Source organism: Acipenser ruthenus, chromosome 5 (genome assembly GCF_902713425.1).
Source record: "Acipenser ruthenus chromosome 5, fAciRut3.2 maternal haplotype, whole genome shotgun sequence".
NCBI lineage: Eukaryota > Metazoa > Chordata > Actinopteri > Acipenseriformes > Acipenseridae > Acipenser > Acipenser ruthenus.
The window spans coordinates 22,905,776-22,924,963 of NC_081193.1; the positions used below are offsets into that span (position 1 = coordinate 22,905,776).

The 19,188-nt window shown below is 41.0% G+C and overlaps 1 protein-coding gene across 8 annotated transcripts in view; it reads left to right on the forward strand.

Moving 5' to 3' along the window:
* The window catches only part of LOC117402566 (latent-transforming growth factor beta-binding protein 1-like), a 166,448-nt gene that overhangs the window by 86,723 nt on the left and 60,537 nt on the right, over positions 1–19,188 (forward strand). For 6 of the 8 annotated variants that reach the window (XM_034003849.3, XM_034003851.3, XM_059023839.1 and 3 more), the window contains 6 exons: positions 6,328–6,450; positions 10,511–10,678; positions 13,510–13,734; positions 15,597–15,619; positions 16,972–17,068; positions 17,722–17,820. In XM_034003849.3, the coding sequence (XP_033859740.3) occupies positions 6,328–6,450; positions 10,511–10,678; positions 13,510–13,734; positions 15,597–15,619; positions 16,972–17,068; positions 17,722–17,820 (735 nt within the window). The remainder of the gene's footprint in view (positions 1–6,327; positions 6,451–10,510; positions 10,679–13,509; positions 13,735–15,596; positions 15,620–16,971; positions 17,069–17,721; positions 17,821–19,188) is intronic. The other 2 variants (XM_034003852.3, XM_034003854.3) reach the window with 2 other exon arrangements.

Sequence of the window (19,188 nt, forward strand, 5' to 3'; positions counted from 1 at the left end):
CCCGAGTCATTTTATGAATCATTTTTTCCTCCTGTTAACCCTCATGAACATACATTGGCACTGACTTACTGCTGGCTTTGTGATTCTCATTATTTCAAATTAAATACATACAAAACTAAGCACAAGCGATGATGCCATCAATGGCGATCACTAAAAACAAATGACTTGAAGCTGATGATGCCACCAATGATGTCACTTCAGAATTTGAGCTCACATAAGAAAACATCAGAACTAGATTTCACGGAAAAGAAGGAAACACGTTTTTGGGGAACAGAGAAAGAGGAAAAACCACCACACACACACAGATGCAAGTCCTGGAAAATAATCACATTGGGAGGGATACAGGCCACATGGTGTGGGGAGCTTGTTGTGCAGCTGCCTGTATTATGCATACACTGTACTGTGGGTTAGGACAAGATTGCATGGCTCATTTCCATCTGACTAATCACACAGAAAATTGATTCCCACACAATTCCCTCAGTAAGCCGGGCCTGCCCAGTTCCATCAGTAATATGAACTATTCACAGGAAAAGTATAGACTCGGGATTCTCACATTTAAATGTGGGCGTCACAAAGGATAGACCTGCCATTTGTGTGTGTGTGGCAAAAGTGGCATCACACTGAAAACACACAGTCCCTGATAGCACAGACTCCCCCTTTACCAGTAGCAGTGAGAGTGATGTACTGCAAGTACTCCATGCAGTTAATGACCTCATGGAAACAGACTAAAAACTGCACCTCATAATGGCATGGTGGAAAAAAAAAACCTAATAATGCAAATGAAGCTACTTATTTAGTAAAGGGTATGTGCCATGGAGTGTGCTCTGCAGGGGGAGCACCAGGTTGTTTTGGGGGGGGGGGCACATTATGGAAAAGTCAGTCACCCATTCACACCACAATATGACTGCCCACAAAATATGCATATTAGAAAATGTCACATACTGCAAGGAAAGGGGACCCTACAAAGGGGGTGGGCAATTATTATTATTATTTATTTCTTAGCAGACGCCCTTACCCAGGGCGACTTACAGTTGTATACAAAAAATACGTATCAAGAATTACAGTACAATTAAGAGCAAGATACAAAATACAATGACTTCAGTCCTAATAAGAGTAAATACAGTACACAGTACAATTTGATATAGGGGCAGTTCAAGAGCAGGTAACAGTGTTGATAGTTACATCAGGGTTAGTTATGAGTGCAAGTGAAATAAAAAAATACTACAGATTGGGTTAAGTGCAGGATTAAATACAGTAAAATACAGAGCAGATAAGTGTAAGTTAAAGTGCATTAAGGGCAGAGTGCTATATTGTCCAGAAGGGAAGAGTTGAGTTTTACAGTTGTTGTTTGAAGAGGTGGGTCTGAGGAGGTGCCGGAAGGTGGTCAGGGACTGGTCAGTCCTGACATCCTTAGGAAGGTCATTCCACCACTTCGGGGCGAGGGTGGAGAAGGAGCAGGCTCTGGAGGCAGGGGTGTAGAGGAGGTAGAGCCAGTCTTCTAGTGCAGGCGGAGCAGAGAGGTTGGGTGGGGGTGTAGGGAGAGATGAGGGTCTGGAGATAGCTGGGTGCAGTCTGGTCAAGGCATCTGTAGGCGAGTACAAGAGTCTTGAACTGGATGCGAACGGTGATCGGTAGCCAGTGGAGTGAGCGGAGCAGTGGAGTAGCATGGGAGAAGCGAGGCAGAGAGAAAACCAGGCGAGCAGCGGAGTTCTGGATGAGCTGGAGCGGACGGGTGGCGGATGCAGGGAGGCCGGCCAGGAGGGAGTTGCAGTAGTCTAGACGGGAGAGTACCAGGGACTGGACGAGGAGTTGCATGGAGTAGTTGGTGAGGAAGGGTCGGATTCTTTGTATGTTGCTCAGGAACAATCGGCAGGTGCGTGCTAGAGTGGAGATGTGCTGGGAGTAGGAGAGGCAGGGGTCCAGTTTGAGGTGATGCGAGTGCATCCAGGAAGAGATAGCAGACAGACGGGTAGAGATACGGAAGGGGATGGTGAGGTCAGAGGGGGGAAGGAGAGGAAGATCTGAGCATCATCAGCATAGAAATGGTATGAGAAACCATAGGATGCAATGAGGGGGCCCAGGGAGTGGGTGTAGAGAGAGAACAGGAGAGGAGGTGTTAGAGTTTGCGGATATCAGAGATTTTAGAGATGAAGAAAGAGGCAAAGTCATCAGAGGAGATAGAGGAGGGGGGAGGGTTGACAATGGAGGAGAAGGTAGAGAATAGTTTTTGGGGGTTGTTAGTGGAGGATTGGATAATAGATTGGAAATAGGAGCATTTAGCAGAGGAGAGAGTAGAGGAGAAGGAGGAGAGGAGGGAGTGGTAGAGGTCTAACGGCAGCAGGGAGTATGGTTCTGTTCCATTTCTTTTCAGCAGAGCGAAGTTCAATTCTTGCCGAGCAGAGCACAGAGGAGAGCCAGGGTTGGGGAGGGGAGGGGACAGAGGGAGTTGAGGGAGGAAGTGAGGAAGGAGAAGAGGGTGGAGGTAGCAGTCTACAGAGAGTCGGGAGAATGAGTCGATAGGAGGGAGGTGAGAGAAAGCGTGGAGGTAAGGACAGAGGGGGAGGGAGAGCGGAGGTCACAGCGGGAGGTGACAGTGGAGGTAGGTGGAGTAGGGGGAGTTAGGAGAGACAGAGAAAAAGAGATGAAATAGTGATCAGAGAGGTCCAGATGGGTAACAGAGAGGGTGGAGGGGCAGCAGGCCCTGGAGAAGGTAAGGTCTAGTTGACGGCCAGCTTTGTGGGTCGGAGGGGATGGAGAGAGAGAGAAGTCAAAGGAGTGAAGGAGAGGAAGGAATCCAGCAGAGTGGGTGGGGTTGGAGAGATGGATATTGAAATCACCTAACAGGACAGTTGGGGTAGACAGAGAGGGGAGGGAGGAGATAGTCGAGTTCATCGAGAAAGTGAGTGAGACGTCCATGGGGACGGTACAGTACAATTAGCAGGAGTTGACAGGGAGAGGTTAGTTGGACAGCCCGAAATTGAAAGGTGTTAACTGAGAGTGAGGAGAGCTCAGAGGGGACAGAAAAGAGTAAGGAGGGAGAGAGGAGAAAGACGTGGAGAGAGCACAGGGCAGAAGGAGTTACAGTGTTATCAGGGGAGAGCCAGGTTTCAGTGAGAGCAAGCAGTGAGGAAGAGGTGGGAGGCAAAGACAGAGATGAAATCAGCTTTGTTAGCTGAAGAGTGCCAGTTTCAGAGGGTACCAGAGAGAGTGCAGGAGGGGAGAGAGTGGGGGGGGGGGGCAGAGCGATGAGGTTAGAGGGGTTAGGTGAGCGGCAACAGAGAAGGGACAGAGGATGACAGTCATGGCAGGACAGGTGAGACAGATAGTACAGTGGTAGTAGTAGTGGGAGCAGGAGTGGTGGGGGGAGGGTACTGACCTGTCTAGTAGTTGACATCTTTCAGAGCGCTGCTAAGTTTGGATTTTCTCCAACAGCCTCTCCTCGCTGGGCTCCCACAGCTAGACTCCTGGCAATGGGGGGTATTACTGGTACACATTTTTTTAAAATATACAATCTTTAACATTTTGCAGAAATAAAGCATATTATATTTTGATTTTTGTGTTTGCCTTTACTTTAATTAATTATTTGAGGATATAAAAAAGCTACAAAAAGTACAGTGGTTAGGCTGTAGGAACAGTTCTTGTAGTAAGCTGTTTCAGCACTGACAGAAGTATTAAGATATAAGTGTGTTAAAATAGTGACACACTCTTCTGCCCTGTCACAGAGTACTACAGTATTTTTTTTCAGTTGGGTTCATATCTGTACCTAAGTGCTATGTGAAACATTTCTATGAAAAATAAGGAAATTAATATTGTATATGTTTTATTATGAAACACAAGAATGAATTACTTATAGAATAGAACAAGCAATATTTCCTCGCTAGTCAGGACGCAGTTGATTTCAGTGCAATGTATAGTTATTTCCTTTGGACGGCATTAATCATTAGCTAACTCATCTCCCAGGGGCCAGCCCATCCAACATTTCTGTGTCATTTCCATGCTTTCGGGATAAATGCCTCATCATTGCAGTCCTGGGATTACATCATCACTCGTTTGTATTGGAGTAGGAAAGGCAGGGAAATCCTATAGGGAAAAACCATGATTTAATCTGTGTGAATGTAGGGCTGGGTTATTCCAGACTGTTTGTTTCCTGTTTGTAGTATTCTTCTTCTCAGCTGATGAGTTAATAATACTGACATCGACATAAGACGCTTACCTTTCGACTCCAGAGCTTGCTCTTTACTTGAATGATAAGGCGTCAGTCCATGAACCGTATAGTTTGCGGTTTGCATCCAGTCCTTGCTTTCAATTCAATTCAATTCAATGGGCTGAGATGCCAATTCAGTAGAATACGATAAAGACAAAAAGGAAAAACATATCGGGGGTTCCATCTGAATGTTTGGAAAGTGGCCCCTTTATTCATCAGCCTCTTCATTTTAAAATAGTTACACCCGACTTTACTACAGTCTTCTAGTAGCACTGTGTCACATCAGCAACACCCTGAGACCCCTGTACAGCCCGACAGCTACCATTACAGTGGGAGAGCTGTAACACTGTGCACTGCGCACTATAGCACGCCAAGAGAAAAAAAAACAGACAGAACTGGAAACAGATGGCAATATTTTTTCACTGAATTTAAAATGAAATGAAATATTGATGCCACAGCCAAGATTGTGGGTCTTGACCGAAGCGAGGGGAGGAGGTGGGGGATTAAGCTGCAGAATGAGGTTCCATGGATTCCATTTGTAAGAGGGCCACCAAGTTAGAACTGATCAGATAATGCGTTTGGAGTTATTTAGACAAATAAAGACAACACTGAAGTTTGATTGTTGAACAAATGTGATGGTTTGGCTGTTTTAAATGGAAACAGAAGCTCTCCCCCCATCTTCCCTCTTCCAGTGCAGGATAGTTTTACAGTTAGGCAGCTTTAATGGAAAGTAATACTTCACTACAATATTAACTTCCTTGTATTTAAATAAGGGCCATCTGGGAACATTATTCAATTAAAAATAAAGGTTTCCAAATCAAACCAAGCACAGATCTTTTTTAACTGCAACTGAAGGATTTGTGTGATCATTGTCAATTCACTTTTTAATAGCTTGGAACCTACAATGCTAATAAAGTGTGTGTACACATATTGGAATACAATGCAACATGAAAATACTGATGTGCATAATGTAACAGTGGCTGATATCATCTGTGCATTTGTAGTTATGGGGCCTTTGAACCAGTTTCCACTATTTTCACCAATTAATGATAACAAATGCAGTATATGCAGAAATAAATAAACAGAAGCATAAATTCAAATAAAAACTGTAGTTTCTGCCACTAATCATAAAGCATGAATCCTATATGCATGCATATATGCATATATCCTTATGGGCATTAACAATAGGCATTTTATTGGAACTAATTTTTCCTTATGAGGTCAACACACCTTAGGAATGAGAACTGCATTATCATTGAGGATATATTTTCTTTTTGCTTTATGTATGGGCAGCCTTATATATTAATGTATTGATCAAAGTAGGATAATATGTTCCAGAGAGTCATTCCTCAAAGCGTTTCATGTCCTTTCCCTTAATTGGATTCAGCTCAGTTGCGGAGATCAATCCCATTTCCACACAGGAAGAGTTTAAACTGTTTAATGATGACGGCTTGTTTGCAGACGGAAGGAAAGGACCATAGTGGGGACCTGCATCAAAAATGATTCCCTTATTTCTGAATGGGGAAGTACTTTCAAGCTGTTCTTTAGCAGAACTCTCTTTTTTGGATTTACTTTTTGCATGTGTTAAGAGCTCAAGGATCTCTCAATCGAGCATTCTGCAGCTCTCTTGTGAGTTATGGCTGTTTTAATATTACAGCAATGATGGGGGTAACTGAGCATTGCAGAGTTATCAGCTGTAGTTCCAGCAGGAAAGGAAGGCATTTTAAATAGGTTCCCACATTTCCGTTGGACTGACTTTGATACGCTTTAGCTGTGTTTTAAAAAGGGATCTGTCAATGCTACTGCTCCCTGTGAGACTCATGATGTTCATCTGTGTGTTGATTTTTGCTAGAAAAAATAATAAATACCTAGTTTATGCATGATCTAGATAGCTGCTGATCTTACTACCGACACCCAAAAAATCAGCTCTGAGGTTGTCTTTCCACTGTATTGTTATTGAATTAAATGATGAGTCAAAAGTCCAGAGCCCTAAACACTGCTGCCCGGCACCCATTTATAGGTGTCGGTATTCAGGTCTGTTTTACAATATTAAAACTGACCCCACAGACTGTCGCTAGTAAAGACCTGACTGGTATAAAGAAATCTTTTGTGTTTGTTCACAGATATCAATGAGTGCCAGTTACAAGGGGTGTGTCCGAACGGGAATTGCTTGAACACGATTGGCAGCTACAGGTGTACCTGTAAAGCAGGATACGTGCCGGATCCTACACTCTCCACCTGTGTTCGTAAGTAATTGCAACTAAGAAACAGTTTTTTTTTTTCTTTTTATAACAATTTATTTTTTATTATTATTATTTTTTTTATTTTTTTAACAATTATTTTTATTAATTTTCCAATTTTTCTCCCCAATGTTGGAATGTCCAGTTATTATTCAACCTGGCTCACCACTGAACCCCCCGAACTAACTCGGGAGAAACGAGTGCCGTCAGCCGTCTGCTTTTTTTCACTCTGCAAGCCCGCCGTGCAGCCATATTCAGAACTTACAGCGTCGGAGGACCACGGAGTTCTGAATTGCATACAGGCCGGCCTGCAGGCACCCTGCCAGCCACAGGGGTTGCTGGTGTGTGGTGAGCCAAGGACTCCCCAGCCAACCCAACCCCTACCCCTCCCGGGCAGCGCCTGGCCAACTGCGAATCTGCGTTTGTGAATGCAATGCGGTTGGCCTTTTTTTTTTTTTTTTAAACGGACAACCGCATTGCATTGACAGTACACAGATTCGTTTACATTTTAAATCTCATTAATCCCGCGGCGGTTCTAGTGTTAATAATGACAAGCATCTGTATACTTATGACAAGCCTTGTATGTATGTATGTATGTATGTTCAGTATGTATGTATGTATTTATTTTTCATTTTATTTATATATCCCTTTTTTCATTTTATTTTGAGGTGTGTGTGCCAATTCATTTCCATTCTGTCCTGGGCCTCTTTGAGCAGAGACTGCCACTTGTTCCACTTGTAAACTAATTGCTCAGTGTTTTTGTGACTGCATTTATGGTTTAAGCTTAGACCTCTAAACTTGTTTAATTTGTGAACTGTATTGGTTAGACCTCCATTCTTCTTTTCCCCCATAGCCTCATACAGTATCCACTGCTTAGGCATCCACACAAAATGAACTCTCATGGTCTGGAAAGGGTCTGCAAACCAGGGTTTGAATTGGACAAATAAGCTTGATTGGCAAGGGATAGCTATATAAAAATCACCAATGTTCATCTCATTTTCAACAGATTCATGGTGAATATACAGTGGGGTCTATTCAGTTGGTGGGGTTTATTCAACTGATCAACACAGACTATAAAAATGAAACATCGAACAATGCATGCAATCCACCACAATTTAGATCCAATGAATAGACCCCTATGTCCGTAATCCAATAATGAATATACCAGAGGTGTATAGACTTTTGGAGAAGACATATAAAGGTGTACACTAGTTCATGTTCCTACTGTATAGCATTTGGCAGTAAGTTGTATCAGCATGTTATATTCTGCTTGCCATGCATGAATTCCTGCAATGGATTTGGATAACTTTGTATATTTATGCTCTTTGAATATTAGCCAGTCACGGTTCTGAAAGGTATAGCTGCACCTTCCCTGAATGATATGAATGTGCATGACAATAACGAATGAACAAACCTTAAACCTGCATCGACAGCACTGATGTTGTACGCAGAAGAATCCACCACAGGATGATGGTACCCTATATATAGCATAGAAAAAAAAAGTGCCTGTGCTTGGTTACCTACAGAATGTTGTTTTTTTTTTTTACATGGCTTTGCAAAATGACTGTAATATATAAATGCAAATATTATTTTAATCAGCCACGGTAATTGTAATTGCACAGGGGAGAAGGACCAGATGCCATTCAATTTGTCTGGAAGCAGGTCAAACATTGTGAGAGCAACCTTAATGACATGATAAACTAGGAAATAGTTTGTCTTGGCAGAACTCCAAAGCTGGTTGGCTCAAGGTATCAGAGGGGATTGCTGGTTGTCAGGCACAATTTGTGTCGGAGTTGCAAAGTAAAGAGACTTGAAGGCACCTTCCCTGTTTAACAGAACAGGCAGTTTCTCAGATAAAGTTGAACCCTTTTTCCATTTTCAGTGTTTTTCTTTTAAATGATAAATTACTGTAGCGACTGATAATATACGGTTATAAGTAACAATACAGTCATGCAAACATTCTGTATCTCTCTCTAAATCCAACCAGGAAGCATGTAAGCTACAGGGTAGCATATAGTATATTGCTTCCCCATGGCTACACTATTTTGTGCATCTTGGTTCCGTTCTGGGATTTACCCAAAAGGGGAGTCACAGCTTATTTACTGCTATAGAAGCCAACCTTGAATTCAGCAATAATAAGCATGACAGTACAGGGTAGGTTTATCAAAGAGAAATTGCTTAAACACTGTTTAAACATTTATTTTTAAACAGTGTTATACTCATAGGGGTACTATACACAGAACCTACTGACTGCACTCCAGATCATTATTAGAACACCCAAAAAAGAAAGAAACCGTAAATAAACAGCTAACACTTAATTTAGGGGCTAGTTATTGGTGTATGGCGTCCTGGCTGTGTCTTTGCTGGGTATCATCGCATTGGCTCTGGCATTGGTTTGGGAGGCAAAACTTTGATTAAAAAAAAAAAGCTTTGATATTTTGGCCCATGACTATATGAAGGAGGCTGTGTGGTCCAGTGGTTAAAGAAAAGGGCTTGTAACCAGGAGGTCCCCGGTTCAAATCCCACCTCAGCCACTGACTAATTGTGTGACCCTGAGCAAGTCACTTAACCTCCTTGTGCTCTGTCTTTCGGGTGAGACGTAGTTGTAAGTGATTCTGCAGCTGATGCATAGTTCATGCACCCTAGTCTCTGTAAGTCGCCTTGGATAAAGGGTTCTGCTAAATAAACAAATAATAATAATAAGTTACAGAAACTGGTTAAAGAGGCATCAGTCCTCACTGACCAAAACAGTTATTTTGGAAATCAGAACATCTGCTGCGCAAACCGTTCCCCCTGTGTTATTAAAAGCATGTGGATATTATTAAGTGTGACACAAAAGCAGCTGCATAAAGGCAGTGCTGCACCCTTAAAGTAACTAAATCCTTTACGAAAATCTCAACTCTTCTTAAAGTATTTGTTTCATATTGTACTATATAACCTCAAGTTCAGTTTGGTCGTTCCACCACCCTTTATCACAGGAGTGGCCAACCCTGGTTCTGGAGAGACAGTCCTGCAGGTTTTCTGCGTATCTTTAAGTCATCAATCGGTAAATACTTGGACTTTTTTTTAGCGTTGACCAATTGAGAAAATAATTGGGTCAATTAAATAACTAAGAACTCAGGTGGAACAAAAACCTCAAGAACCATCGGCTCTCCAGGACCAGGGTTGGCCACCCCTGCTTTATCACATCTTCTACAGCAAAGGAAGATAACCTCGGCACCATCATTACAGCTCCTTCCTAACTCCAGGAGATCCCTCCCCCTGTTTTAAACAAACACAATCTTGATCACCAGATCTACTACTGTTATATATCGTTCTGAACTTCCAACCATGACTTCAGTGGCAACGGTTACGGGGGCATGATACTGTATATGCATTTATTAGAATTAGGAATATTTTCACATTGAAGAGATGAGATTAATCCCAACCGAGGCCGACTATCTTTTGGAGTTCTGCTGATTAGGTCCCTCCTCTGTCTGATACTCTGAGCGCCCTGTAGACCTGCTTGTCCTGGCTCTCAGAAGCTGCCTGTGTTTCTGCTTCACTGCCAGTGCATGGAAAACAATGGCAGTCTGTTTCCCTGCTTGAACATGGCATTGTTTGCTTGGTGTAAGCAAGGTTAATCGCTCTTATTAGTGGGTCACATTGCTCCCAGATATCACCCTCATTCAAGCCCTGTGATCAAGGAACACACAACAGTACCATGTGCACCTCTGCTGGCTTACCCTGTCATTTTGTTATGCTTTTATGTTTTTTAATTGTTGGTATATTGCAGGGGTAGGCAACCCCTTCCATTTTGTTCAATGGCTGGACATTGTTCCAACCATTTCCACAATTATTTAATTGACCCTGGTGAAGATCAATTAAATTGTTAAGGACCTGGTTAGAAGAGTCCTGAAATAGAATGGAATGGAAGAGCCGGGCTTACCTGCCCCTGGTATATTGTATCCTTTTTAATGCTGGTGATGGAAACTCTGAAGTGTGTTTTTTTTTCTCTCGTTATTTTTTTTATTTAATTTTTTTTATGTATAACAATTTAGCGAACTCCCTTCCCTTTTCGCTGCAGCCAGTAATCCTATGATCCCCGAAGAGAAAGGCTTCTGTTTCCGATTTCTCAGTGCTGGAAAGCAGTGCATGCACCCAGTCTCTGTCCAGCTCAGCAAGCAGCTCTGCTGTTGCAGTGTTGGCAAGGCCTGGGGCCCACACTGTGAGAAATGTCCCATTCTTGGAACAGGTAAGGGCCACCCAAAACAAAACTAAACCAAACAGCAAACAATCACCAATATAAAAGCAAACAAAGAACAGAGCAGACAAAACAGACACACAAATCTCCATGTTCCACTTTCATCCAACCCATACATCTCCCTTTCTTTTGCTGCATGCAAGTTCTTTCTGCTAGTTTGTAGCTGCTAATAGCAACAACAAAAAAATGGTATCTGATTTTATCTTGATTTATTTATACAGATGTTCGGTGAGACAACAAAAAATGATTTGTCTGTGAGGCCTGCTGATATGGCTATAGAGGTCTCAAATTCTGATTGGGAATTATTCTTTCAGAACTGCAATCAGACATAAAATGTTTTGTAGTCTCAATTTTATTGAAAATTTAGCCTAACTGCATCCTATATAGATAGCCAAAGCTATCCTGGTGCTTCATGAGTCTGAAGGATGTTACTGTCTGTCACGTTGGTGTGTGTTGTTAACACCATTGTTAAAAACACTACTGGTTTCCTTTGCTTCTCAACTTGAGAAGAACACATTCTAAAGAATACTGGCGGAACACCTCACTACAGAATTACTGTACATGTGTGGAGAGGTTTATTGTATATGCCTTAATGTCTTGGGCCATAAACTGCATTATGGTCAAAGTTAGTTAAAACTTTACATGCAGTATTTGATAAAAACTGCACTTCAGACATGTCTTTGGAACAGAGAGGTCTGGGAGGGTACAAGAATAAGGGCTTTGACAAGAGAGAATCTTATATGTACATGGATTAGGGTGGATGACACTATGTACCGAAGCCGAGAATGGACTGTGCATCTTGACCTTCTTTCTGGACCAACCAGGCCTGGGAGGTAGGATTAGACAAAGGACGGATGGACATTTTGTGGGACTTCGTACAGGCTGTGCTGTATGATGACCCAGATCATTATTTTGCTTTGTGACTTGCTTATTGTGTGTATTGGTACTGGTTGTACATTTCATTTATCCAGGTGCTGAGATAAGCTCAAATGTCACCTGCGCTTTGATTATTTTTGCTGTAATTAAGGCAAAGAAGCTGTGTTCGTTATTTTTAAATGTGTTACTACCCATCACATCTCTATTGCTACTTCAAGACCCATTTTCCATTTTTGTTTTTACATGATCATAATTTAACAGATTTTTCAGCAGCCAAACTTTTTCTCCACAAAATGAATCACGGTTTGTGCTTTGGGGGTTTAACAGGGCCAGTGGAGCAGATTTAATTAACCAGAATCAGCCTGTCCTCAGGACTGCAGCAAAGCATGCAATTCCGTTGATAGCAGTTGATAATTGATCCAGAGAAACAATGCCACCAAGTAAACTGCACGCTGGGGCTGGGTTCTGTGATTTGAAATAAATTGCTAAAGCCTCCAGTTTCCATTCAGATTTCAAAAACAGATTTGTCTATTTTATTGCACTTTACCACTGAACATACAGTATGTCTCTTGCATAGATTGATTCAACGGTTGACAAAAACAACATCAAAACAACAGTAAGAGAAAATTGAGTTCATATGAGTTCATTTCAATTATGGTAAAATTGATGTTCTACGTCATTGTATCAGATTTATTACAACACACTTAAAGATTGTTGTGACAGGGTGGTGTCACGGCCCAAGCTGGTATCGGCAGGAAGAGAGACAAGGAAGCTGCAGTTTAAACGGGAACAAAATAAACACGGCATGAGGGCCAAAATAAAAGGTTCAAACAAAAAAGAATAAACACTGGGCATTCACCGTCACTGTCACAACGCACCACAACACAACATCCACCAGACAAAGGCTTTCTGGTTCCTTTTATACATGTGGCTACTCCCCAATTATCCTTAATTACCTAACTGGGGAATGGACACACCTGTGATTGCTGCCAACCCCTGCCAACCTTACATTCCCACACACACACACACACTATTTACAGCAGCATGGCTTCTGCCCTGCCGCAGCTGCATTATGGCACTGTTGTCCTTGTAGGAGCTTTTAAAAAGCAAATTACAAAACATACCACAACTGTGATACTGATGCTGTTTGGCATTTTATGCAATGCTACCATTAAACAATTACAAACAGTTACATTGATCATAGCTTTTGTTATTTTGTATTTTATGTAAGCTATAAAGGGAGCGGTACCATAATTAAAATTGTAAAGCTGTGCCTCAGTAAAATGTAATCCCAGTCTGGATCTATTTAGAATTGAAATATATAAGAGAAATTTAAAATGACCTAAAGCTGAAACCAGTTGAATGGACACAAATTTTAACAAACTAACCTCCTTCTGTACAGCAACCAGTTATTGTATCTTTTTTGACTGGCTTAGTCCAATTATGCCTTTTTCCAGCCCTCAGTATCTTACTTTATTGCCCCTCTTAACGTATGGATCATGTGCATGCTTCATATTAATATATGGTGAAAGATTGTCACAAAAAAATGTAAAAAGGAATGTTGTGGATATCTGACCTTTTTAAATGTTCATGCCAATGCCGTTAATGTCTTACTGTATTCTTTATCTCCCCTTGTTGTTGATTATTGCACAAATACTTACAATATGGTCTGAATGAAATCTAAATTGCAGTATAGAGAACTATAGCAGTACTATAATTGTATTTATTCCAGTTATACTATTGTAGTTGGAGATATTAAAATGTCTCACAGTTACTTAAATACATCTCAATATGCAATCCTCTTTATTTTATTAACGGTAGCATGGTAGTAAACATTACATACTTTATTAAGCTCTTTAGACCACAACTGGCCTGGATAAAGAATACAGTCAGTGCTTTTAAAAAGCCTGAAAGTTCTTAGCAATCTTTTTGTTTTTACTGTGTAGCTGCCTTCAAAGAAATCTGCCCTGGCGGAATGGGTTACACAGTTACTGGACCCTACAAAAAGGTTATCCCTGGCATTAAAAATCAACCTGACAGTGGCAGCAATACCGAGATCAGCCCCGCTGAGCCTGTGGCTTCCCCCGTACCCATCCCTGCAGTTCAGGAGCCAGTGGAGGCCCTGGCCTCCTCCGAGAGACACCACCCCGAGGTCACTGCAGTCGGGGAAGGTGAGGGAACAAAGAGCTAGCCCTTGTCCACCCTGCTCCTTAATACAGTACTGACAACAGCACACCCCCCAAGCAGTCTGCCCACCTTGTGGAACACTCTACTGTCCCTCTCACACAGAGCTCCAAAAACAGTCTCTCTGCCTTTCAGAACCCTTAACTAATCCTTATACTGCACTGACATTACAAACAAAAATGCTAGAATGTGCTGTTTCTCCCAATTCAGTTCATTTTTTGTTTTTTTGGAGGCATGAAACATTGGAAGAAATCATTCACACTGTCTGTTAACTTAGAATTTCTCTCAATGTTTCCATCAAGGGAATGGGGCCCAGTGTCTGCATTTGCTCTAGCCCGAAACACAAATGCTCGCATGCACGTACAGCACAGTACGTTGCTGCATTTACATCGTGGTCGATGTTGAAGTTTCATTAGCATTTGGGAGGAATTCAAAGATTGCCAAAGCACTTTGACAAAGTGTCTTAAATTCAAATGCAATTACATTTGAACACGCATATGATTTACTGGTAAATTCAAATAAAGTAAACAGTAATTCATACTTAACTCTACTACTAACATTACCTCATCATGAATATGGCATTTGTTTTACATTATCGGCTGTACTGAATGTATTGGATGGATGCTCACTTCATATGTCTTCAGTAGTAGATGTTACATATGTTTCACATTATTACATACTCTGAATTATATAGTATTTTTTTTGTTTCATCTTGAGATGCTTTTAGTTTAACATTGAAAAGCAAATTTGAAATGCTTTGGCTGCCATTCGCTGCAGAACCATGCTCCAGAACAGACAAAAAAATGCTTCTCTTTGGTGATACCAGACATGTTTGGCAGATCATAAACAACCTGGATTCCCTTGCAGAGAGAAACAGTCTACACCACTATAAAAATGTCTGGGGGAAAAAAAATTGAAAAATGGGGTCGTTTGCTGAATGGTTTCACAGACCATGATTAGCACTAGTCTGTGACTACTTTACCTAAAATATCATTAGTTAGTTCAAGATTAGCAATAATCTGGGTCTGTGAAACTAGCCATGTATGTATTTATTTAAATAAAAGGCCTGAGTTGGCCTGGCAGTCTCCACCCACCCATGCAGTTGTAGCAGAGGTGTTAGAGGTTAGAATGCTGGGAGAGTCTGGATTTCACTCCAACTCTGCAGTCTGGGAGTAGGATGCCAGGCTGTAGCATCTGTGCTTAAACTCTGCTCCAGTACTGCCTCTGTTAGGAGGAGTACCCTGTTAAGGAGTTGTGAATTGAGGTGAAGTAACTATAAATGCTATGTCAGCAGCAGTTTTTTTTTTTTTTCCCCCTTTTTCTGGGAATTGTGATAATGAATTGTTGCAAAGGATTGTAATGATGGGGCCACCCTGTTCAGGCACATTTTTCAGCTTTTCCAGTACAGCTGTACCACATACTGTAGTTCACCTGAAGCGTTCAGCATGCAAGATGACAGATCTTTGATTTCTAGCTCTTTGAATTTTAAAAAGTTACCAGGGTGTGATGACTGAAACAGAAAGTTATATACAAAGTGATTCCAAACAAGAAAAAGAATATAGTCAAAATAAAAATAATATTTTAGACTTTTACCAAGTTGCTATTTAAGGCTGAAAAGTGGGTGAATCCTGATTTTCCAAGGGGCATCTGGCAACCCTAAAAACCTACACACAAACATACTATAGTTAACTAACATACCGGGGCATTCAAATGTTTTCCTTTCAGTGGTTTCCATTACACAGATTACTTTCAAACAGAGTACCTTAACACTTTACTGTATACTTTCTGTGTTAGTGGGTGTCTCTGGCACAGTTTCAGTCTTTTGTTTCTTTTCTTTTTTTTATTGCAGTAGCAACAGCAGCACCTGAACAGGTAGGCTTGAGTCGTTTTTCAAATCAAGCTGAGATGCATGTAACTTTTTGCTTGTCAAAGCAGAGAATCGATAAATCTGGCCGTGGCGTGGAACAGGCAATACAATTGCAAGAACTGTGTGAATCATTAGCTGCATGAACTAGCCCATTCTATTGTGTCACATGGAGAAGACTACATTGTATGTAATTTGTCTATGCATGGTGGCTGAAAAATATAAAAACAAATCTGTGCATGACTGCTGTTTGTGGCATCTGTACTGTACTGTACTGTAAGTGCCTTCTGATCAGGTTTTAGTGTGGTGTGTTAAAAAATATTCAGAACTGCCGTTTTGAAGCAGATATTACAGAAAAAATTGTGGTAGGCCTGAATATAGTAAAATATTTTTGAATAAAAATAAAATTCTGATTACATATTAAGCTAAGACATTTCAAATATATATACCCCATTCATTTCTAAGCATTAAGCAATCAAATAATGTGCTTTTTTCCCTGTGCACTGTTTTTTATTTCTGTTTAGTGAAAATTTTCAAATTGCCTCAATGGAATGACATGAAGTGCATCAGCAAGGATTAACACACTCACAGTAGTGAACTAGTAAGAGTTCAGTTCACAGGCTATTTACATCCACAGTGTATATTCTTGGGCATGACCTTGCCTATGTTGAAAGATTGAATATCCTAAGTAAGATTTAATAATATAGGCTTAGGGAAACTTTAGTTCCAACCTTATGTCTTATCAAAATCTCGCTTGAGAAGAAGTGAGAAATACTAACACCACACTTTTTTTTCCGTATCTGCCACTGGTATGCCAGTGCTTTATATAATCTACAATTTCTTAATATTTAATGTTATCTATTTGATATCCAATTGTGCGTGTTCTGTATGATTCTCTGTTGTTGTTTCATTATCTGCCATGCTTACTAACTGATCCAGTCATGCATCTGAAAGGCCAGGGTGACTGTGAGGAAGTGAGGTGGGGACGCATATTAGCGTTGCAAAGGTTTAAGTGTGTGATGCTTTCCTTTTGGGCTTCAGAGCAAAAGTGCAACACTAAAAAGCTTTCCCACTCCTTAATCAGCCTTGAAGAGTAATTCAGAAGCAATTTTAGCTGACGTAGTTCGTAACTTTGGCAAATAATGAACTAAACAGAAGGAAAAAAAACAGAATCATATAAAACACAGACAGCAGGATACTAAACACGTAAGAAATTAAATATTAGGATTATGAAATGAATGAAGTGTCCTTTTAACGACAGTGTGCATGAGGAGTGAACAGGGTTTAATGGGTTGGTTATTGCTTGTTAAAATGTCTGTCTACATTAAAACAGCCCTCTGTTTATTTCTCTTGTATTTAGGAGCTAATCACGCTCGATTATAAATCAATAGTAGAGCCTGGCCAGCCCCAGCTTTCTCCCGGCATTTCTACAATCAATCTGGACCCACACTTCCCAGGTGGCTCATCTTTTCTGTTTATTTATTAAAAGTCATCACAGCCAATCAGAGAGCTTGGTTCTCAAGCATTCCTTGGCACCCAGGTTGCCATAAAGGAGTGCATTTCCACTGTGCTGTAATGATTGAATTTAGTAAAGGTCAAGCTATGATCGCACTTTCTGTAACTACACCTTAAATAAAGGGACATTTTCATCACAACTTCACCAATGGCAAATCCAGGCCAATGTGTTCTCTCATGCATACAAAAACAATTATAGCCACTGACAACAAATTTTGACAGATATGTACCATTTTTGACTGTATGTGGTGGACTTCTGTGTAGAACATTGGTTTAAAGAGATTAATTAAATCAATTATCAGCTAAATATCAATTAGTACTAAAAAGTGTAAGTGTGAAAGCTGTCAATTGTATAATATGTAATAATACTATAATAAAAATGTGGTTACGTTTCAAAATAATGGACCTAAATGGATATGCATTAGCTGCTATCCCTGTGGTGTTCCACTTGAATTCATTATGAATTTTTGTTTGTGAAAAAAAAGGAAGAAACATGGCAAGAGCAAAAACCGTTTTCCTTGTTTATTGTGGTTGTCATGAAACTCTCCGGCTCCTTCATGTCCTCTCTGTCCTTTTACCTGATTTATCTCAATAGAAGTGGTAGAGAGGTCCTCCCCTCCGGCCCCGGTTGAGTTGGCCCCTGAAGTCTCCACTTCAAGTGCAAGCCAAGTAATCGCTCCCACTCAAGTGACAGGTAAGCCGCTGGGATTGAGAGAAAAAAGAAACCAGAACAAGTGCATGAAGATCGCTTGTAACCAGTCTTTGTTACAAGCGATTTACATGCAGGTGGCACTCCATGGCAAAGTCACAGCACCACTGAGCTAGTCAATTAGTACCTTTGCTGCCAGTCTCAGAACGGATCACATATCCCCTTGGGGATCTGGGGCCACAAATGTGGGCACATCACTCAAGGGTGTTCTCTGCATATTAAAAAAATGCACCTTTGCTCTTGACCAGAGCATCTTCTCTCTAGGCTTGAGACTTTATTTGTACAGTCAGTACGTTATTTATTGCCCACTATATTCTATACCTTGATTTACCATCATTAGCACAGTAATATACTCAGATTCCTAGACTTAATGTAGGTGCCTAATGAAACTCCCAATGTAGTAGTACAGTGAGTGAGAGAGGAGATGACTTATCATAATGACCAGCAGGGGATATAGAGGAGGAGGCACGCACTGTAGTTTATCATTTACATATACTGGTACTGTAGCTTGAGAACTGAATATTCAAACTTGCCAAGGACATTCTTCAGCACAAGTCAGAGTCAGTATCAGAATCTGGAGGTGTATGCACCATAGGCAGAATTTACACGGGGGACATGTCCCCCTCACTTTTTCAATGACAGGGAAATGTCCCCACTAGGACCCAGTGGAAACTACAATCAACTGTGGCAGCATTGGCACACAATGCATTGTGGGTGATTCCAAGCAGATAGGAGAAATCAGAGCCCAGTAGTAAAAAACTGTTTCTAGAAGTTTTTTTTTTTTTCCTTTTCATTGTGAAATTTCTCAATCGTGATACCACTTCCGATGTCTGTGGTCTCAATGCTATAAAAACCTTTTCTTTTTGAGCATTGGGATCTTATTGTTGTAGAGTGGCTGTGAAATACCCCTCCTGTCCTCCGAAGAGGGAGTTCTGTATGTCCGAGCTGCAGAAACTGTCCCCTCCACTTTTGAAACCAAAGTTCCACTACTGGTGTAGACACATTTGTCCTTTTGTCATTTGTGCATGTGCATATGATTGCTGTAGGTCAGGAGTGTCCAATCCTGGTCGTGGAGGGCCGGTGTCCCTCCTGGTTCCAACTATGTCCTAAATTACTTAATTGGACCAATTATTACCAATTATTGTTCTAATTAAGTAATTTAGGGCACAGTTGGAACAAAAACCAGGAAGGACACCGGCTCTCTGGGACCAGGATTGGACACCCCTGATGTAGGTCATTGTAATGAACTTTTTCATGATACTGATAGCTTTTATTTACCATTTAAAGTCTTGCTGGAAGGTGAATGACTCACTTATATTGTACGCTTTATAGTAGTGCTGTATTTCTACCAGT